This window comes from Porites lutea, chromosome 2, assembly GCF_958299795.1.
Source record: "Porites lutea chromosome 2, jaPorLute2.1, whole genome shotgun sequence".
Classification (NCBI taxonomy): domain Eukaryota; kingdom Metazoa; phylum Cnidaria; class Anthozoa; order Scleractinia; family Poritidae; genus Porites; species Porites lutea.
Window position 1 is genome coordinate 10876009 of NC_133202.1, and position 23217 is coordinate 10899225.

General features: G+C 37.0%; 1 protein-coding gene across 2 annotated transcripts in view; it reads left to right on the forward strand.

Annotated features, from left to right (window-relative positions):
- Positions 1-23217, forward strand: part of LOC140927709 (uncharacterized) — a 33924-nt gene that overhangs the window by 7225 nt on the left and 3482 nt on the right. The window contains exons 1-14 of one of the 2 annotated variants that reach the window (XM_073377386.1): positions 4504-4610; positions 8203-8611; positions 9058-9219; positions 10381-10485; positions 13146-13363; positions 15103-15357; positions 16144-16530; positions 17954-18118; positions 18925-19294; positions 20493-20669; positions 21482-21648; positions 22159-22210; positions 22308-22399; positions 22940-23217. The exon at positions 22940-23217 is cut by the window's right edge and continues 325 nt beyond it. In XM_073377386.1, the coding sequence (XP_073233487.1) occupies positions 8374-8611; positions 9058-9219; positions 10381-10485; positions 13146-13363; positions 15103-15357; positions 16144-16530; positions 17954-18118; positions 18925-19294; positions 20493-20669; positions 21482-21648; positions 22159-22210; positions 22308-22399; positions 22940-23217 (2666 nt within the window). In that variant the 5' untranslated portion in view covers positions 4504-4610; positions 8203-8373. Of the gene's footprint in view, positions 1-4503; positions 4611-8202; positions 8612-9057; positions 9220-10380; positions 10486-13145; positions 13364-15102; positions 15358-16143; positions 16531-17953; positions 18119-18924; positions 19295-20492; positions 20670-21481; positions 21649-22158; positions 22211-22307; positions 22400-22939 lie in introns of those variants that run through there. The other variant, XM_073377385.1, reaches the window with a different exon arrangement.

Consider the following 23217-nt stretch of genomic DNA (forward strand, 5'->3'; position numbering starts at 1 on the left):
TTCCGCTATGTAGAAAGTACTGCGCAATACGTATTCTTGGCGAGAAAAATTCCAGCGATGTGGTGCAAATAAGGAGTTTCAACGGTTAACCACGAGAATACATATCGACATTAAGAGGTCATAACAGACTTACTATGTTACTTTCCGTTTGCCGAAACTTGGTTAACCGTTGTAACACGAAGGAAGCAGTGTTTTTCTCAGTTTGAGCTGTCGTTTTCTTTGAGAGTCAATCACCAGTTCACGTTTCAAAGCTCTCTTTTCATTTTCTCTCCCGACAATAGACAACAACACAGGGTTTCGCTTGAGAAATGCAGTCCAAATACACAGACATATGCGCTCATGTCACGCTATTTACGTTGCGTTATCATGTCACACAGGGTGTTACGAGGTGGGATTGAAAGTAATTGTTTTCGTGTACACTTGCAATGTTTGCTACGCAGTCCTTAGTTTTTTATTGAATTGACCATGAATTTACCCTCACTTTTCCGTAGTTTCGATATTGAATGCAGTGACGGCGGCTTCTCACTAACGTTCCATATTTCCGTGACTGGCCAGTGACTATCTCCACTACGTGTCAATCCTTACCCTCCCCGTGATTGTTTGCGCCTTAACAATCGGATAAAGTGAAGAACGAGAAATGTTCACTTTATTAAAAATATTTTCAGTACGCATACCCTTGAAATTCATCAAAAGTTGTACATGTGTGCGAGTTTCAGCGTCAGTTTTTAGCATGTAAACCATATCGACGTTTATTCTGGATATCGCAGCCCTTTTACAACGTCATCACTTAATTCGAATTGGCCCTATAATTCGCTCGTGAATAAGTCAATGTCACCCCCACCACCAATAACATAATTATGTCATAGATTCCTTTAATTTCAGTTAAAATCAGTGTCATACACGGCTCAACTTGTGTGCAGTAGCACAATTTTGCATTCAGACAATGAGGGACAAAAGTGTTGACACACTTCCGAAAAATGGCCCCTTTTTGCATAGTGGATATACTTATCCCCTTCCCCTGTCTACCCCAACCCCTTCCCCCCAAAATCAATGTTGAATTTTGGACCCTCAAGTCTTTTTTTTACTTCAGACAACATTGATTCGGGGGGTCGGGGGATTTACGGCGTTTAAAAGGAATGAAATAATAAATGAATTAAATGTTTGTTAAAAGCACCCGTTTTAAACAAGTGTGTCAACTACTTTTGTCCCTGATTGTAGCTTAAACAGGTGTGGATCCAGGAATTTTTTTTATTGAAGTGGGGGGGAGGGGGTCCTAACTTTGGTTCAGGAAGGACTGTTGACCTTTTTTGTTGCAAATTACTTCTCCCCCACACCTTCCACACCCCCTCCCATGAGTCACAGTTGCACATTATTGCTTGGCCCCTTGCTGTGTATTTGAATTCTACTCGTAAAGGATGCGCCCTTGGAACATCCTCCTCTTGTGATTGTACAGATTTCATCAATGTCAAGGTCATGATGTAAGTGCATGAGTGCAAGTTCTGACAACCGTTCATCAGAGATATGACTTGATTCGTCACAAGCCAGAGAAGGCCAAAAACAATAATATTACATTTTTTAATATCCCTGGAACTAAGCTTAGTGGCAAAATGCAACGTGCATTTCATTTAAAAACTCAGCCTGTAAAAAAATGTTAAGATGTAAGAATTTCGGTGTCAAACAAGCATCAGGTCAGATAGGGGGTTCCAGACCCCCGGACCCTCCCCCTGGATCTGCCACTGTTAAAGCATACTATGATAAAAAAATCCCTTGTTTGCAAAATATCATCATGCTGAATTTTAACCCTATATTTTTTGTAGCAAAGCTTTTATTTGAATGGTCATTCAGTAGGAAGTCATCCCAATACCCTGAATACTTGTGGGAATAAATATTTAGAGTTAATAATTTAAGTACCTATGTAGAATCAATGTGATAGTTAATAGTCGTAATATTTATCATTAAAGTAGGGTGAGAAAAAATTTGATAATTTCTAAGCAGTTGCTGAAGTTTACCAGCCCGCAGCAGTTGCACAGTCCTACCAACACCCTTTTTTACAGACTTATTTTTTTACTTTATCATGGCAAAATAATGTCGCTAGCCCTTTGGACAACTCATATTAAAATGTACTAGCCTAAAGGGTCTTGTCACTAGCCCCAGGCTAATGGATGACATTTTTGTTGCATCCTGTAACAAGATGACTGTAAATATCACTAGTTTCCTAATTATTAGCAAATTGTCTACAGTTTGTTCAAGTGTAAAAAAAAACTTCCTGCCAAAAATGAATGGTGAATTAAGATCAAAGTTTCATTAATTTTGAAAATAATACAGTGAAACTATCAGTTAACAAAGCTAAAAATCAGTAATTGTAAAGAACTAAAAGACTCCATTTATTTCACCTTGATTTGGTGAGAAGTGGTCCAGCTAAATGTTCCATTGTATCATTGATTTTCTTCAAGTGAAGAGAGGGTGAGTGGTCACAAGTTTTCATGAAAAATTATTATAATAGAAAAAGAAATTCCCCTTGACTCTTGACTATTAATGATGATATTTTCCAATAGCTATTTAAAACATGTCATTTTTCCATAATTGATTTTGGAAAAGGAGTGGTCTTTATTTTTCATTTAAAATGTCCAAAATAATATTATTGTAGTTATATTTAGCTGTTACAAATTATTAATAATTTTATTAGTGAATTCCTGCCAGTTGTCAATGGTAATGTACTGTGATCCCTGGTCACGGTTGTTCAAACCTTGGATAGTACTATCCACTGGATAAATCACTAACCAGCTGACAAGTATTAGGCAGACCAATAATATTATTATGCTATCCATTGGAAAGAGATTTATCCAGTGGACAGCATTATCCACCTTTCATACAATTGGCCTTGGCTTTTAAAGTCTGTTTTTGTTATATAAAATATAATTTTTTCCAATATTACTTTTCAAAGTTAGTATTCTTTGTATTATTGTCAAGGTTAATATTCATGATTGGTGATTTAGATACTTTGTAAGTTTTTTATACTTTAGGCAGCATAGATTTTGCCCAGGACAGTAGCTTTGTAATAGGATAAAAGTATTGAAGTACATGTATAAATCGATCTCTACCCTGAGATGCTAATTCCTTTATGTACTGTAAGCTGTGAAACTGGTGCCTTGGAAGTCTATTTTCATGGTAGGAATTTGAATATTGTTTTAGTTTTTCACTAGTGGTCTTAAATTTCATGTAAGCTTAGAAAGAAGTAGATTTTGAAGAAAAAATGCAAAGTACCTTCTTAAAAATATAATGTGGATTTTAAATACAGGATATAGTCATTATTATTTCTTCCTTAATTTGTCTGTTGTAAGTTTATTGGCAAATATTACTTCATCTGTTTTCTGCATTTTGTGTGTTTGTGCTTCTGAAAGAATTGACTTTGTACAATATGTTTACTTTGCTTTCACCATTTATGATTTAATTAACATCCCCTCTTGCCATAAGGCAATCTCATGCCCAGTGTGTGTAAAATTAATGACACAGTGTGCTTTCTAAAAATTTGCTTTGGGCCTCTTTCATCTGCTAGTCACACAAAAAATGTTTACAATGCATTCCTTGTTTGTCAAGATAAAAATGATAATATGAATCCTTAAAAATAATGGTTTCCTGAATTGTGTCTTTTGGCAAGAGTATGCACTGTAAGATATCATGTTAGGAAGCCGTGATGGTTCAGTGGTTTTTGCTTGACGTGGTTGCTGTAATGTATTCAACATTTCTAGACCTCTCTGAGTTCACACAAAGAAAGTTGTTAATGCGGTTGGTTAATTGCAATGATTTGCATATGAAAAGGACAATAGGGAGCAGGTGGCTTCAGAACTAAGAAACCAACACCTAAGTTTCTGAAAGTAGCTAGCTTTATTTTAGCTTAGATTTGGAATTTCAATGCTTGCTTGATATTATTACTGTTTCTTGGTCATTTTTTTGGCAAGAAATAAGGAGTTTTTAGGGCAATCTTTTGTGTTTGTTGATTTAAGCATACAAGAGCATGGCTTTGCCTCTTTCTAGCTTGCTAAATAAAGAAGTAGTAGACTAGATGAATAATTGATAAGAGGAAAAAATATTGAGCTTGTCAGAATGAGAAGTGTTTTTTTGGTGAAGAATATCAGGAGATCTTGAGGAAGGTATATTTTTTGTTGTGCACTGTTTGATCTCTGAGCATAAGAATTATCCCTCCACACTCAGTTTAACTGTTGTTATTATTATTGGCAAGTCTCAAGGGAACAATTTGATATACTGAATAAGTTTTGTTTTCGTGGACAAAAGGGAAGCAATGGGTACCTGAAAAAAAACCTGCTAAAATGCTTTGCATGACATTAACTGAGATTATTGTCTCCACACTTTTTCAATTCATGTTTAAGCTACTGTTTGGAGAGGACATATGGCAGCGTATGCTAATCAAGCCGGTGAAAATTACTGCCATGAGTTAGTCTTTAAGCTTGCCTCAAGCCGTTATTATATCAGAATATATTAGTCTGTTGAATATCATTAAGAGACTTGCTACAAGGAATCCAAATCTCTCATGGCAAAGTGCTGAACTTTTATTGCTGTTTTTGATTGTAATCAAGATACAGAAGTTAGAGGTAAGGCCTGATACTTGACAGAGGTTTTTTTTGGCAGAGAAAAACAATCAAAGTAAGCTGTTGTTTTAGACTAACTGGGCACATGTTAAAAACAATTCATCTATGAAGTTTGGCCTTTCAAGACCCAAATGGCTTCTTTTAATATGTTCTTGTGATAATTTGTCAATTTCTGCCCTTCCAGTGTAGAAAAGCTTTATCTGTTTCATTTTGAATATTAAGTTAGTGCTTCGGTAGCACATGTCTGAGGCTATCTCCAAAATGAGGTTCTGCTTTTGTTTGTTAATGGTTCGTATGAAGTGAATTAGTTGAGAGAAAGCCGATCATTGTTGTTAAAAATTTGTCAGTTTAAAATTTATCTTTTCTGTGTCATTGTTCTCAAAACTGGGAATTGGCCACATTTATGGCTTTCTAACTTCTTACATGAATCAGGATCTAAAGTGGAAGTAGCCTTTTGCAAAAGCTTTCCCTAGTTATCATAATTCTACATCAGGCATTGCACTCAATTCCTATTAACAAGCATACAGATAATATATTATAGAAGACTTCTGGAAATTTACTCTTTGACTAATTTATCTTAAAGTGGATTTGTGGCTGTGTGGGTCACACTTGACTTATGTCCAAACCATGTTTTGAAAATTACATTTTATTACCAAGTAATGCATGTTTTATTGAAGGAAAACATATTGTTGTAGAATAGCAAGTGATGCACATTTTTGGTTATTAAATAGAGTATTGTGTGTGGAAGTAAATTGAAGTAGTTTAGTGGAGATTCCAACATCATCTTAGCCCTGGTGTTCAGACAAATGTTTGATTTGTTGCTGGAGTTGAAGAAAGTAATGACTTTCAAAAGCATAAGCAGATGACTGCTACCATGAGATTTCCTTTGTCTGGTTTGAATTGTCATACATTTGCATGTATTTTCTAATTTTCACATGAGTTGTTTTAGATACATTGAGATGGTCTTTCCTAGGATTTCTCATGCCATTTCCAAAAAGTAGGAGTGATATTAATTTGTTGTTGTTGTTGTTAATGGTGTTCTGTATCATGAAACAGGCTTCAGTCAGGAGGTTATTTTGGCCCTGGTTTCTTTATGAAAGAAAAACTGCTGTCTCTTTTATTTTATCTTTTGATTGTGGTTATGTTTAGGAATTTGTTTGAGACTTAAGAAGGCATAATCATTGTACAACTTGCTGTAACATTTTATTCACTGGTTTAAATCAAAGATAGATTCTCCTATCTGTTTATTACATTTTTTTATCTGCTGGTTCTGAGAGCTATTAACCATGAGGTGATATTGTTGTTTGTATTTCAATGTTTCTGTTGAATTTTAGTTATTTGATTGCCACATCAAAAATAAGCTAAATTCAATTGAAACAGAGTCCAGTTCCAAATTATACAATGTTCGTGACCTCTTTGTTGAATATCAAGCATTTATACTTCATAATTATTGTGGTTATTTTGTTTCTGTTTTCATTTTCTTCCTTTTTGCAGTAGGAAGTATTGATTTAGGATATCCCGTATCTGAAAGTAACAGTGATTCTGTTACCTCTGCGTCCTGCATTCCAGACACGTAAAAATCCCCAAAGACGCAAAATAATTTGTGGCATGCATCTCATAGGATGCAAAGATCAATCGATCAATCTGAAGATGTTTTTTGTACAGTTGTAGAATATCCTGTTTGTGTGATTTCTGTGGCTGTTCTTGTGGCTACTCTTTAACAACAAATATTTTTTAGTCTCTGTTGTGCTTTACAATAGAATGAGTATAAAAATTGTTATTTCAGTAAACTGTAATACAGAGTTTTGCAGTCAGAGTTAACTGCCTGGTTACATAAAGGCTCAATTTAGGATTCTTTGTTTCTTGAACTGGGACTCATTGGTTCTGGAATGAGAGCTCATGATTTTTCACAAGATGAGTCCCAGGACTCACCATAACTATTTGTAACAAAATCGCTGAAGCAGGTCCCAAGAGGGACCAACATCAGTTTTAATTTCCGCTAACAATATCAATACAAATGTACATAATTAATAAAATGGTTATGAGAATTAGGTAAATGATCACCTAAGTGATAATGCTTTGATATCTAAACAAATCCTCTTAACTTTAGTTCTTCAAGGAAATGCATGGAGATTAGTGTTGAGAATTTTCATGCAGGCTTAAAGGAGCAACAAAGAGATTACATAGATTGTGGCCTGAAAAGCTTGCTTCGTTCTCTGAATCGTTACTGAATACTCATTTACGGTACAGCAAAACCTCTGGCCGAAATGTATAGCTATTATCCATTTACTGGAAGGACGTTTTTTTCTAATGCCTCTGCCAGACAATCTAACGGATACAACTAACGCTCTAACACTCTGATGTTAACGGCTAACAGAAACAGAACTTTGGCTAATGTGTAAACTTTTCATTCTAACACTATGACGTTTAAAGCTAACAGTTATGTTGACGCCACTGACGTTTTTGAGAAAACTTTCTAATGGGCAACAAACGGATGACCAATGGTTTTCCCCTTTTAACGGATGAGCATTAAAGTACCTTTTCCCATGTACAGTCACGGATGTGTTTTGTCCACTCATGAACGTTTCAAAAACTTGCATCTCAATAACTGGTTATTTAGTAGTGGTGTCAACTATTTATTGTGCTTGTGGCATGGATTTGATAATTAGAGTAAGTGGTCACCTACAAGAGTAGGGGTGACTATTGGGGAAAATTTATTTTATTTGACTATATTTGCAATATTTGATCACAATAGGCCACATGGATATTGCGATAGGCAACATTGTAATAGTACTGTTTCGATAGTTTTCGGAATATCTATTTTTACTTACTGCCTTACTCTAACAAATTACTAAGAAGTGGTGGTCATACAATACAGGTACTAAGGGGCTCAAGAATCAAGACGCTAAAACTTTCTAGGTGCACTAGGGAGGTAGATTGTTTTCATTTTTTTTTTTACCGTTATTGTGACCTTATCAAAGATGGTTTAAAAAAGGTGCTTTTATTTTCCAAAGAAGTCAAAATGTTAGAACTATAGAAACTATCGCAACTATCAATAGTTGGCTACACTGTCTTGATTGTTATCGATGTTTCATTTTTGCTATCAATCCATTGCTATCGCAGCGTTAATATCGCAATTAATCGATTGGTTGATGTATCGTTACAGCCTTATATAAGAGGTGGTCGCGTGTGGAACTTCGATTGTTAGTTGTTGTTATTAGTATAGTTCTTCAACTCTATAGTGCTTTTGGCTTGCCTTATTTCGATAGTTAGAATAATATTAAAATTGGAGCTTTGACTGTTAGTTGTTGTTGTTAACAAACATTGTTCAAGCATTGGATATTGCGATCCACCGCTTAAATCATGTATCCAGCAGATAAGTATTAGGGAAACCAATACTATCTACTGGGTAGAGATTTATCCAGTGGAAAGAGTTATCCACCCTTTGAACAACTGAGGCTTGTTGGCTTGCATTAATTTGATGGCTAGAATAGGTACATAACGTAGTCACCTACAAGAGGTGGTTGTGCATGGAACTTTGACTGTTAGTGGTTTTTATTAACATTGCTCATTTTCCTTCTTGTCTCACACTTAGAATCTCCTTGATAGTGGAGTTAAAGCTACAAAAACAAAGTATTCTTCCAAGTCGCGTGTGATAGTGATTGACTCTAGTGAGGAAAGCGAAGAAGGGGATGGTAGCTCATCTCAGCTCAGAAATAAAAGAGTGGCATTAAACCCCAGTCACCAAAGTTCCAATGAGTCCCCGATGCACTTTACAACATCAGTGTCCCCTTCGTTTCAGCCTACTTTGCACAACAAAGAATCAACTCCTGCACCAACTGACCCGTCCATGTCAGCAGGACAAGCCAGTTTTGCAGCAGCTCTTAGAAAATTAGCCAAGCAAGCAAAACCCATTCCCTCAACAACGTCGTCACCCTCTCCATCTGAGAATAGTTCCCACTCTGTCTCACCCAGCATCTCTGCAGTTAGCGTAAAGAGTTCAGGTGAGGGTTATGCGCTTATCAGTGGCCATGGAGGGTGGAGATCGACCCAGGGTTACCGCCGGACATTTGCACAAGGATGTTTACAAATCCATCTCACCCAAGAGCAATAGCTCTCCCACTGGGGAGTTTGTTCATTTAGATAAAGCCTCAGTCCCAAAGTGCAGTGTTAGATAAGAAGTAAAAATTAATTGGAAAACAAAGGTCGTGTAAAAACAAACTAAAAAGAGGGAAATGGCCCATTTTCTTTGGATTGATAGTAAGCAATTTTGTACCTTCCTTGACCCCGTTCCAGAACCACCACCTTCTACAGGGACATCTTGGAACGTGTTGGTCTAAATTCTTTCTCCCAGTCCTTGTAGGGCCCAAATGACCCTTTTTGCTTTTTTTATTATTACTTTTTCCAAATCCAATAAAACAATAATGACCTGTTCATGCTTGTTTTTTAGGAATGTCACCATCCCAAACTTCACCATCAGCAAATCAGACTGATCGTGAGATGAATGCTAAAGAAAGAGGAGATCACCAGGTTCTTGGAGGTGTGGGCATCCGTACACCTCCTTTGCCTAATGTTCCTCCTCTTGATCCAGATCACAGAAATCATCGGTCAGGTGCGCTTTGAAAAACATTTACTAGGCTAGACTCTTAAAACAAATAAAAAATCTTATCCAGGTGCCAGGTAAAATAATTTAGGTCAAAGATCTGTAAACATTGGCATTTGTAATAATGTCTCTGGCAGTCCCATTAAAATGAGCTGACAAATGGCAGAAAGTTTAAGACGGAATCCATCAGGAACTTGAGTTATTTCCATGACAATGTCGCATTCTTTTTTACATTTTTCAAGAGCCATAGATATAATTAGTTATGTGTAATAACACCATTTGAAGGCTATTTCCAATGGAAACCCGAGAAAATAAATGTCAAATCTCACAAGAATTGTGAAAACACAGGTAAAATTCAGAAAATTTCATGTGTAAGATGTCATTTTGTGAAATTTGACATTTAGTTTCATAAGAAATTTTCTTTGGTGTTATTACAGATGACTTTGTAAAAACAAAAGTGAGATACTGTTTAAATAATTATAATTCTAGTACAAGGTTTTTGTCTATTGGGAATTAAAATTACTCAATTTCCTGATGGATTCCATCTTAATGTGTTTGGTGTTCATGTAAGTTTTAATTACTGGGAGGTTTGAGTAGCTGAGGGTTTGAGTAATCGGGATTCTACTGCATTTGGTAGCTTTTCTTTTGCTCAGAAATATTTTAAGGCCAAGTTTAACAATGTGGATCTTCTTATGAAGTATTTCCTTTCCATTCAAATCCATTTTTCCATCTTGAAATTTTTATTCTGTATTTCTGTAGAGTGCATGAAATTCAGAAAGTTAGTGATCACTGGCATGCTTGTTGATAATGTGTTTTTGTTTTTTTGTTTTTTTTGAGGAAGAAAAAGAACTTGTTGAATTTCTTTGTTTATTATAATGATTAATTACTTTCTCCTTCCCTCCTTGCCCCCCAACACCCCAATAAAAGAATGCTACTTCTGTGGATATTGCTTTGATAATTAAAAATTTCACAGCTGGAAAGACTGATTTTACCATGAAAGTCAAACAGGATATTTCACCAGCTTGAAATTTCTTCATTCTTGATTGTTTTGCGGCTAATAATGAGTCGTTTAGACATACAGCAACATCAAATGGATTACACCAGTGTTTGATGTTCCGTACATGTTGCTATATGAACTTGTAAACATATTTTTGTCCTTTTCTCCCCAAGGTGAACAAAACCGCGATTCCTCTAGGGGTCCCCACAAGACTGAAGTTAGCCACCCTCGGATGGGACATGAGGTTTTACCAGGTGTATATTCATCAGTGCCTCGAGGTAAGGACTTTTAAGCAGTAAACAAGCTTGTGAGTACATGTATTTTTTTTTATCCTAGAGGATAGCGATATATGATTCATTATTTTACCTTAAGAGAGAATATCTAATTAGAATTGAATCAAACTACATTGTGTGTTACACAGATGAAAGAGCTTTTTATTTTAACTGCTTTGGGTTTGAGGATTGATTTGTAAACTCTGGCCATTTGCCCACAAGGATGATGAAGTGTTCTAGAAGGCAAATTGCAATCGTTTTTGATTTCTTAAACTTTCTTGTTGAGGAGTAAGCTATTTGAATAATAAGACTTGCACTTTTTAGCCTTGTTTATTTTAATTTAAAGCCCTACCACCTGTCTTTGAATCGTATCTGCATTTCTGTCTGTATTTCTTTTGTAACCTCAACCTTGACAAGGCCAGACTCTTTAGCTGCAACATGTGGCACATCTTTTACAAGCAATCTCTGTGCTTTTGACAAAAAACCAGGGTAGGCAACAGTTGATTTCACATTGCAGATCCTACAAAGTGTAACTTAATGAATTATTTGTACAGGAGACAAAATGGTTTTTCAGGCACTTCTTGGTGAAAACTCAAAGCGGTTCACAGGCTTTTCAAAATGAAGCAATTTGGCAAAGCTTTGAAGAGCTCAGTCATTTTAGTGTTGTACCATTCATAATTTACATTCCTCTTGTGGGAATTTCAGTTGCCAAGCGCAATGACAAAAGGATGGAATCGTAGAAATCTTCAAACACATTCATACCTTATGCCTTTCATTGTTGCTGAATAATTTATAAGATCTCTGAGTTGTGGTTGGTTTTCTTCATGGTCTTAAGAGGTGATTTTTAACAGGTACAAGTTTGGTTTTCCTTCACAATTTACACATTGTTAGACAGGAAAATGTATCTGCATTTGTGAAATTTTACTTAAGCATGACTAAAATTCACAGTATTTATTCATGTTTGGCAGGGGGTTATTTATAATTGCACAAGGTTTTCACAAAGAAAGGCTATCAGCCACCAAATATTTTGTTGTAGCCATCATTGCTTTTTTCTTTTAAGTTTGTATTTTATTCACTGAAGGTAAATTTAAGTTTATTTGAATAAAACTTTTCAGTGGCATAAAGAAATTTTGCCTTAGAACCTCAGAGCTTACTCCTTTCCTGTTTAACAGATTAAACCTAAACATAATTTTATTCACTCACTGTCTAGTATTTCACGAAGAATATTGCACTTAAAGATAGTTTGATAGAAAAATCCTCAACTTGAAATGTAGTTGAGTGTATTTCTGTGAAGAAATATGATGATATCTTTTCACTGGCAATCAATTTGTCTGATCAGAAGCAATTCATGTTAATGCCTAAACAGCTATCTGCCAGGAGTTAATTCAGATTAGGAGGTTCTGTTTATTTAATATGTTATTGAAATGGTGAATGCTTGGTGATTGTAGATCTAACACATCACATTTCAGCCTGAAGTCATAATTCTCTCGAAAATCAGCTGTGGTCTTCAGATCTTGTTATAACCATTCCCACTGCAATCGTGACTCAACAGCATATTCTCTTTTTATATTTATTCATGACAAATCATGTTTCTTTTGTTTTATTTTTTAAAAATAAAAGAAGAAAGGTAATAATCTGCATGGATACTCCTAATTTCAGAATCATTTTGATTTTTGCTGTAAGTTTTTTCTCAATAATAATTTTTGATGGTTCCTGCTTGCAAGAAAACGATTAAACCTAGCTTTGTTACACCAATGTTGTAGACTTTGTCAACAGGAAATAATACTGTTGTTTTTATTGTAGGTGATATTCTATATGCAATTTGTGCATGTTTTGGATAAAATTTTATTGTGTCATTCACATATGAATTCTTACATTTCATCATTTTTACAATGTTGTTTTGTAAAAAGGAAACTAATTCATTAAACTACCTATTTGGATTAAAACTGAAGCCATAGGGCATTTCATTCACACAACTAAATTTAAGGGCTGGCTACTTTGAATACATGTTTTTTAATATCAAATGTGAGTGAAAGAAATGACTGATTTATTATGCTATGAGATGAAGGAGAGGATGTAATTTGTTGAATTCTTGGCAGAACTGATGCCGCTTAAAGCTGTTTTCCGTTGATTTAGATACATCAGAAAATCATGTAAAATTTTATCACAAATGAACTTATTAATATCAAGTGAAGTTTTTACAGAGACTATTACATAATTATCAGTTACACAAGACACCTGTAAAGAAATTTATATTAAAACTTTTTGAGTTCTACTTTTTCAAACATCCCACTCTTTTGTTTAAAGCATGAACATTATTAAAAAGGATCTTTAAAATGTAGCTTGAGAACAAAGAGGGACTACACAAGATCAAACTGTAATTACTACTACCCCATGGCCACATAATCACCTCCAGCTACAGTATTATCTCAATATTGTATCCTAAAGATTAGCTTTGTGTTTGGCTGTACATATCAGTTACCTTTAGTTTTTCTTTGACTTTTATATGGTAAGACCCTGATTCAACGGAATGCCAATGGTCTGAATAAACTTTTGTTATTTTAGGATTAATTTCCATATGATTTGCTATAACTGAGGTGAAGAATGCATGTCATTTATTGTACCGCAGTTATAGCTGTTTCTTATAATTTTGTTTCCTTGTTTAGGCCATTCTGAAGTACCTATGCTGTCAGAACGCTATCCACCAGAGCCCCCTCATGGTGCTGTGGCTTTCTACCCAGCTTATGGTGCTAAACCAGACTTGCCAATTTATGTGCCTCGTGGTGCCCACCCACCTGGGCCCCCTCCTCTCCTGGCCTCCAAGAGAGATGGCCCAGAGACCCATATGTTACCAGCATTCTACCCAAGTCCTTACCCACCCCCGGTAAGCTTGTAACCAATGATTATTGGTAAGGTAATATGACAGTTTGGTGGAAAAAAATAAATATTAAAATAAAAGATGAAAAGATAACCTCTTAGTGATGTAATTTTTAATGCTTTTCCCTCCATGAATGCTAACACATCCCAGAATAAATCTTTATTTTGTGAAACACAAGGACATATTTTTCTATCTACAATGACTTTTATGCTGTAGTGTTTTGACATAGTAACTTTGTTTCGTGACAGTGACGATAAACTGTTATTGATTTTTACAGTTTGATCCTCTTTGTTTTTGTAGCCATTACTAGGCAGGATACCAATAATTTCCCCAATGTTTCCTTTTTATACCTAAAACAAAAAAGGAAAATAGCATAGTGAGCTGTAACCTAAGAGAGTAGAAGAAGTGACCTAGTAAGACAGTTTTTCTCCAAAGGGAGTTTAAAATGTGCAAGGGAGAGGATCCAGAAAAACTCAGAAATAGCTGAGAGCTGGGAGACAGCTTGATATATAGATGCTACATGTATAATTTTATCCACTGGTTAAAGAACTCTGACAACATCTGTTCTACAAAACAGCTCTAAATTTCAGCACAATTTATAAAAAGGGACAAGGGAACGGGGTTAGCCCCCTTTGCCTCCTTTCTAAGTCAATCAAGGATGCAGTGTTTGTATACAGTATGGCTGGCATGGTTCGTACGATCTTGAAAAGGTCTGGAATTTTACTAGTCGTCTTGAAAAGTCCTTGAATTTGGTTAAGGTCCTTGAAAAGTACTTGATTTCTTTATCAGGTCTTGAAAAGTCCTTGAAATTCACTACCTTGTCTAAAAATATTTTTGTGTATGGACAATATCTTACTTCTGTTTCTTTATTTGAAAAATATAAAATAATGTGATCAACCATGGCTGAAGAAGTAAAAATCGTAAATGACTCCATGGTGTGTTTTAGCCACTAAAGTGTTCAAGAGGGGGTTAAGAATGCCCATTTTTTGAATAAATTTTAGTCCTTGAAAACCGTAATTTGTTCTTGAAAAATCCTTGAAAAGTCTGTGAAATTTGTGTGTCTGAAGTTGCATAAACCATGGGCTGGGGGGAAGAAAAAGGGTGCTTACCACTGTCAGAACTGGCCAGCCAAACCAGCCGAGTCTTAACAAGAATTCCACTTTTAATCAGGACTATCCATCCAGATCAGCCTTGTCCTAAATGTTGTGCTTGGTAGCATTATTGGTTTTCAGGAAAAATTCAAGACTGATATCTCATTTTCAAAATGACCAGTCTAACCTGTTTGTTCTTGCTTTTAGAGAGTGCCCTTAGTGTCTGCTTATGGGAGATATTTGTTAGCCAAGGTTTGACCGAGGCTACATTTACACACCCCTGGACAAATTTTCGACTGGCTGAAAAATTTGACTTGACATCTTGCTCACAGGACTGTGCAACATTTTCACTCTGTTTACACAGAACAGCATTAAGGTGGTTCTGTGTGAAAAGAACACTTAAACACAGGAATTTTCAACCGGTTGAAAATTCGTCCAGAGTCGTGTCAACATAGCATGAGTGTATACCCTTGTAAAAGGCTGTAATTAGTTTTGTTACTTTGTTATTTACTTATTTAGTTTTTCTATGGCTATATATTAATGTTGTTATTTTGTCATCAATTAAAAAAATACCCTAGACTCAATTTTTTTAAACTCCTCTATACCTTATACCATTTCTTGTATAATAATTATTTTCTGTCTTTCTGCTTTAAGATGCTGGATCCTCATGATATACGTTTTAGCACATGGAGACAGCAGCGGGCAGCTGAACACTTAAGACAGCAGCATGAGCGTCATTCACTGCTACCTGATGGCACCATATTAGTGGAGCCGTATGACATCCCTGTCGCACATGTTGGAGATGCTGCACGGCATTTGCCTCCTGCAAGCGTTGAATCATTTGTTAGAAAGAATTCTCCTCATCTGAGGCCAAGTGATAATTCAGAGCCGCGAGAAGCCAAGAAACAGGTGTGGATGTGATAGCCTTTTGATTTTGATAATGTTCAGGGAAAAACCAATCCTTGTGTTTTTTTGCCTGTGTACTTGTACCTCAGTGCTGTAAATAACAATAATTTGCTGTTACACGCTGGATCTTGTGTTACTTGAATATTTTCCATAAATAACTGACTTAAGGTATAGTCAAATGGATTGCAAAATTGTGTAACTTGTTTTCCAGTATTGCTGCCAACAAGTTGAATAGCGATGTTGCGCATTTTCCCGCTTACAAATCAAATGTCTCTTGCAACAAATCAGGTTGTTGCGGGTTATGAAACGTTTTTGCAGAAATTAGAGAGTAGTTTTACTGTTTGCAACAAAATTGGTACATGTTGTGCATTTTACTGGCCCAAGCCAAACTTGTTTTGCAGCAAATGACGTAACCCCTGGGTATGGCAAACTCCTGCATGTAATTTTTATAAATTATCCAATCAGAAGTCAGTATTCACACAACTTGCAGCAATATGATTTGTTGCAAGACAGCTTTGAACATGGGTGGTAAAACATGCAACATTGCTCTTCATCTTGTTTTTTGTCGAAAGATTTTTTTGTTTTCATTGCATGGTCCCTGATTCCCTTTTCTACGGCAAATGCTCAGTGGGGTTTATGGATTAAATGTTTGTATCACTTGAATTTTCACACCAGGGTGAAATGACTATTCTGTCATTTATTGCTCTGTGGCTTTGCAGTGTAATTTGTGGTTAGCTGTTCGATGTAAAAACTGAAAATTTTCCCTTTTTTCATTTCATAAATATCTAGGAGGCAACTGATTCTTCTAAGAAAGATAACGAAGTAGAAGGAACTTCTGGGGAACCAAAAAGAAGTTCTGCAGAGGGATCACTTCAGCAGGGAATGTACCATGAACACAAACCTGGATCGTGCCCTGTTCATGGGCATGGAGCACCCACAGGGGCTCCAACATCAAGCTCATCGGAGCCCCCAAGGAGCCACAGTCTTCACGTCCGAGGTGATCCGGCCCTAGCTACTAAAATGACAAGACCTGGCGAATACAAAGGAATGTTCCTCCCTGCTCATGAAGTACCCATGCTTCACCCATATTTAGTCCGCTCCCCTAGGGATGCTCCATACCCTCTCCACCCTATGGATGGGAGACACGCAGATTTTATGCGAGAACGTGAGAGACAGGTAGGTGTAAAGCATGCCCCTTCAACAGATAATTATAATTAACTCCCAAGAGTGACCATCGTCAATTTTCTCTCAACAATGTCAATGCATAACGAAGAGAAAAGGTTATGAGAGTTAATATAATGATCACCAAAGTAAAATACAGTCGACTCCCGGTAACTTGAACCCTCTATAACTCGAACCTACCATTAACTCGAAGCAATTTTCATTTCCCTTCCAAACATTTTCTGATAACTCGAACTTTTTTCTGTTTCCCTTGAAGGTTCGAATTATCACGAGTTGACTGTAGATCTTTTGTCAAGATCTCTCACCTTATTCGTTAAGGCAATGTATGGCGACAAATGTGTGGAGAATTTGTATCTGGATATTTGGGCTTAAAGTTTTAAGGACACTTAGCTTAAGTTCACACAAATTTTCACCTGGCTGAAATATTTGACCAGACACTTTTTTTGCTCTGTTTACATGTAAATGATGAACCAGGTTGAATTTTGACTATTCTCTTTACTTTTCTCAACCTTTCTCAGTCATTTTACCATCTGCCCATGAGCAGACTGATACTCTAGCAAATCCAAAATTGTTTCAACCAGCTGAATAACCATGCATTCATGCAACCACACCCTTGCCTTACAAAATTTAGACAATCATGGTGTTTTGGTCAAGTTTTTGACTGTACCAGCTAAAAATTTGACCTCGATTTTGGCATTCAAATTTTTTAGTAGTTACGCATCTAAATTTTCTCATGGTTAGGGTGGTTCCTTGTGAAATTTTTTGAAATTTCATCCTGTGTCATGTGAACATTATATTATTTGAGGTTTGTTTATTTAGTTATCCCTTTCACTCCTGTTCCTCTTTATGTTAAGATTATTTATCACTCTAACTGATGAATCTCTTGACAAAATCCCATGGTGTTGCCATTCAGATAAAAGCTCTTTGGTAGAACTTTTAGATAGTCCTCTTTTTTTCCCCTGATTTTACAAAACGAAATGTGAATTCAATGGTCACTATTAGAAGCGAAAGAGCTATTTTGATCAATACAGTCAAACCTCCCTGTTTGACCCCCTGTCATAAGTGACCACCTCATACATCTGTAAACTTTCACCGATGGTATCCAAAATACCATTTTAAAGTGCTAATGGAGTGGTTAACTTTATTTTGAGATCAGGTCTGCTCTACCAGTGCCTGGTAGCCTTTGGTACACTAGATAATCATAGGTTTTTTTTCATAGAAATCATTCGCTGGGCATGCTGGATTTCACAGGCTCAGACCACCGCGCTCTCTTCAATTTTTCTTAGAGCACAGCCTTGAAGATAGAAAATCTTTAAAGAGAAGGAGACCTGTGTAGACTGAAAAAAGATAATGGTACCTTATCTGAAAGCACCCAATATTATGAGCCTGAACATAGCTTTTCCTTTTTCTCCTTCAGGAGTTATTACTACATGAACGGCTGATGTTTGAACAGAAAGAGGGCCTTCGTGTGGCCCCAGGGGAAGACTGGTCTCGGCACCATGTTCAGCACGACAAACCACCAGGACTAGGAGTGTTGCACTATCCACAGCCACTTCATCAGCATCGCCTGGAAACAAGCAAAGTATGATACCTGATTCATTTCACAGATGCATTACTCTTATAAGGCAACAAAATGTTAAACCAAACAAGGTGCTCTGTTTTAGCTTTAAGAATGTTGACTGAAAACCTAGACATGATGGTAACAATGGTGCCATACTGCCATCAATGGCAGCTTTGATGATGATGATGATGATGGTGATTGTTGTGATATTGATATTGTTGTGGTAATGATGATAACGATTAATGTGGAGAAAAATTTTCATTTTTCTGTTCTATTGTTTCCTGTTAGACTTGTAGGAAAATATCTTTATTAATTTGCATAAGTTGCCAAAATTCAAGCCACCAATTTGTAAAATTGTTTAATAATCTAATTTATTATTATAAAGTTTTCAATGTGCAAAAGTTATTATTGTCTCGTACATTTACATAACACCCAGGAATGTCATTATCAGTGCAATTCTACCAATGTTATTGTTACTGTTATTGTTGGGGAGCAACGGATGGCGCAGTGGTGAGAGCACTCGCCTCCCACCAATGTGGCTCAGGTTCAGATCCTGGTGTTGACGCCATATGTGGGTTGAGATTGTTGTTGGTTCTCTCCTTTGCTCCGAGAGGTTTTTCTCCGGGTACTCCGGTTTTCCCTTCTTCTCAAAAACCAAAATTTCCAAATTCCAATAATTCAATCAGGAATCGGGCGGACGAAGAACTACTTTGTGGATGTGCTACCTCCAAATCATCATCATCATCATCATCATCATCATTATTATTATTATTACATTTTAGCCAGTCATTTTGATTGACAGTCAATTAATTTTATTCTCTCGTCAGAGTCCACTCTCGATTGATCACCACAAAGGTGACCACAACTTATCTCGCTTAGCAGTCAGTAGGGACTCTGAGCACCTCTATAGAGGGTTTCCGTTTCATCCTTTCCACCCACCACCCCCAGATGGAAAGGGCTTTGGTGATCGTTATGGCAATGAACTTGACCTACGGCACCTTCATCCTGAAAGTTTAAGGCGGCCAGCTGGCGAACTTCCTGAACGGCCAGGTATGCGCGAACCACTTTACTTGGACAACCATCCTTTTGCTCGTGAAGGTTTTCGTGGTGGCATACCGAGAATGGACAGAGGCATTGGGGACAGAGAGTGGCAGAGAAGAGAGAGAACATCCCTTCTCAATGGGGACTACATTCATGGTACAGATAACAGTTTATTGGTTGGGAGGGAAGAGTAGTCTCTGTAACAGTGTATGTGCAAAATTTCTTAACCCTTTTAAGTCCCAAGAGTGACCAACATCAATTTTCTCCTAAGAAAATCAATACATAATCCATGGAAAAGATGATGAGAATTGATAAAAGGATCATTAAAGGCTAAATGCTTTGATCTTTTATCAAATTCTCTAAACCAATTCTTTAGGAAAATATATGGAGATCAGTCTGGAGAATTTGTTTGTGGATGTTGGTGGCTTAAGGGTTAAAAGGGTACCTCTCTCAGGAGTGACGAAAGGAAGAGATTTGAATGCAGGGACATAGTGGCCATGCCTGATATTGAGACATGGCAATGGCAGATGTTACTTATGTTAACTAGTCTGACGTTCTTAGTAGCTGTTCCTGAATGTAGCCATTTGTTTTTTAGAAGAAGTTAGCAGACTCTGCTTGCCCACCAACAACTTGCTTTCTTTTTTTGTTTATTGTTGTTGTTGTTTTTCTTCATTAACCGTGGTTAAAACACTTTGTCAATAGTATTGACGGGTGGGTGCCCTAAAAGTAGTCAGAGAGGAAGGCAGTAATCTCCTTAGAAGGTCACCATGGCAACCAAGCCACAACCCATTTCCAGGCATCTGCCGACAAACCGATGTGTGGAATGAATACTTACCCAAAAATGGGAGGGAGGGAGGGAAACAAAGCAAGTAAGGCAAATTTAACAGGGGCTCATGGCAATGCCTCTGCAAACCTCCTTGGATCTCCCAGATCAGATTGATGAGATGGCTGTATTGACTTGATTTTAACCTTTCCTATGTTACATCAAGCCTCATATTATATCAGGCAATTGATATGATGCCGGCTAAATGAGATTTAGTTGAGTCAAAACATAAATTACACATCAGCATTATCAAAAAAAATAATAATAATAATTGGGGAATTCCTTGGTACACATGGTAAGGTCGCATTGCTTTTATGTGATGTATATTGATACTGGTTCTAGGTTTGGTAAAGGAGATTTAGTGGAGTCAAAACGTGAGTTAATTTTCAGCATTACCCAAAAAATAATTGGGAAATTCCCTGGTACATACATGTATAGTGAGGTCATATTGCTTTTGTGTGATGTATATCGATACTGGTTCTAGGTTTTCCTTGACAAAGTCTCGACTCATTTCACTATGTTTCGTTGTAGATGGACAGAGGCCAAAGTCCTCAGACAGATCATTGTCCCCTAGCCTGGCTGCAAGAATAAAAGTTGAAAGAAGCACCGAAGAAATTCAAGTTAAGCCAAAAATGAAACTAAGACATGATCCTGGAAAATTGAGATTTCTTGAAGGATTAGGTCTTGTAACTCTGGATAAGAAAAAAGGTAATCAATTAGTAATGTAACTGTTACTTTTTTTTAATATGAGTTTCAACCTTCATGTAGGGAGGTGTGAGTGTTATATGTTTATTTGTCTATTTTTGCCTGGGTATCAGACGGTTTAAAAATAATTATCTCTTTTTTCTTTTTTTTCCCTATCTTTCATTCCCCTTCACCAATGTTATGTCTGGCTCTTGTAAAAAGCTGTTATTTGAAAGATATTTCTGTGCATTGTGTGTTTCCAGAAAATATTCATATTAGTCTGATGGAAGGTCACTGGAAATTCTGATAGGGTGGGAGTTGTAAAAAGCCAAAATATTTCAAGGATGGATGGAGAGGGGGTGGGGGCTATAAAGCAGGAAACTTTCCACAGTGGACTGTAGATATTTTCTGGAACAACACTATCTTGGATAATGGAAGCCTGAGCAAACAGCTGAGATTTTTCAATGCCCCCACTATTTTCCCCGCGAAATGATGTCTGAGGATAAAGCGCAGAAATTCCATACTGATGATGCATCATTAGTACTATCCAGATCTGGGTCGTGCTTCTGATTGGTTGAAGCAAATTTCCTTCGTGGCACCACCACTGATGATACCATTCTTTGTCAGAACTTTTGCTTAGTACTATTTAATTTTAAGGACTTCAAAAAAATTCTGATTTTTTTTTTTTGTGGGGAATGGGGCAAGGGGAGATTTTTTTTCATTGGCCTCTATTAGGAGTCAAGGGGTTAGTGCTTAAAAATTCCTTTGGAATAGAGTCTGGAGACTTCTGGTAGATAATTAAACAAAACCTTGACCTACTATACATTTGTTTGCAGAAATAAGTCAAGGGGAACCATCTTTGAAGAGAAAATACAGTGATCATGAAAATGAAAGTGATGTGGACTCCCCTGGCAATGAGACAACTCAGGGCAATGTGAATGGTAATGTTGATGATGACAGTGATAGACGACGTACTCCAGAGCTGCCTGTTCCTTGCCCAGAGGTCAGTGTAATGAATGTTCTTTCTGCTACTTTAATTAAATAATTATGTAAATATGAAGTAAGATCCCTAGATCCCTAGAGCACTTTCATTTACATGGCCAGCATCTGTGCAAATTTCCAGGAGCAAAAGAAAGTATTTATGTAAGAAAAGAGTGTAACTCCCACAGGATTTGTCTGGGACACGGACATGCCTGCTGTTTCATTGTTTTGGAACACCAATGTGGCTGTCATGACATGTGAAAACAACTTTTCCCTTGAGGGTGGGTGTCGCTGCCTGTGGTGGATGCCACTCCTAAGGTTGTCAAGGTTATGCATTGCTCTCTCCTGCACCACTGGACTCCACCAGCCTTATGGGCACCTCCCTCTCCGCCCCCCTCCCCCTCCCCCGCCACCCCCATACTCATCTCTGTTGATGAGTTAGATGTTTTTGTCTCCCCTAAAAGTTGAAGGGTCAAATTCATAACCGTGTAACTTTATATAATGAACTAAAGGAGTTATTTCTAATACACAGAAGCTAGATTTCATGGCAAAGCTTGGATTGCTGCCACCACACAAAAGACAAGGTCAGTTTACCACTTGACTTGATTTTATCGTGATTATTTTCAGCCATGCGGCTGCATTCTCTTTTGATCTCACAAATCTGAATGTTTCATCTTTTAGAGCTGGAACAGACTTATGAGATAAAACGAACTGAAAGAAAGAATCGTAAAAGCAGAGGCCGCCCTCCAAAGAGAGCACGGAGAGATAAAGAGGTACTGCATTTATATAATATAGGAAAAGATTTAGGATTTTACTAATAAAGTGAGTACCACATAGCCCAAAGATGACATCATGATACTTAGTCCTTGGTTTGAATTCAAGAGCAGCTCTGTTAAAAATTTGGAGCCCTGATTGGCACATAATCATATATATGGGTATTGGCCATCATACATCTAAATTTGAAGGTGTGGGTGACACGCCACCCTCTCAAAACTCACCCAAGTAATGTGTGTGGAAATTATGAAAAAAGAAAAATGCAAAAGATGTTGAGATGTGAAACCTCTAATGGCTGCATCACAGGCTCAAGTAAATTATAACCATTGCCCCACCCCTTCCATGTGCTTAAAAGTGGCATGTTATGAAAACTATTGCCACATTACAGCCTCAGGCGACTTAGGATGCTGTTATAATAATAAATTATGTGGAAAAAATGGAGGACTTGGGGGATTAAAGTGTTTAGTGGTGGCTGAGAGTGGTTTTAATGCCAAATGTATTGTAAGAAGGCTGATTTTACTATGCATGTTGTGTTTTAGAATGACAGGGATTCTGACAACAGCCAAGGTTCGCTGGACCCTGACACAATAACAGGACCAATAACACGACAAAAACAGCAGCTCCTACAAGAGCAAGAAAAGAAAGAAAATAGAAACAAGGATGCAGAGAAACAACATTCAGTTACTATAAAAACGGAGGATGGAGAAAAAAGGACTACTCCTTATGCTTTCGATAACAGAAACTATCGCCGTGGGAGCGATGAAAGATTCCAACAAAGCCCTAGTAATACTAATCATCTTCCCCCTCGACTAACACT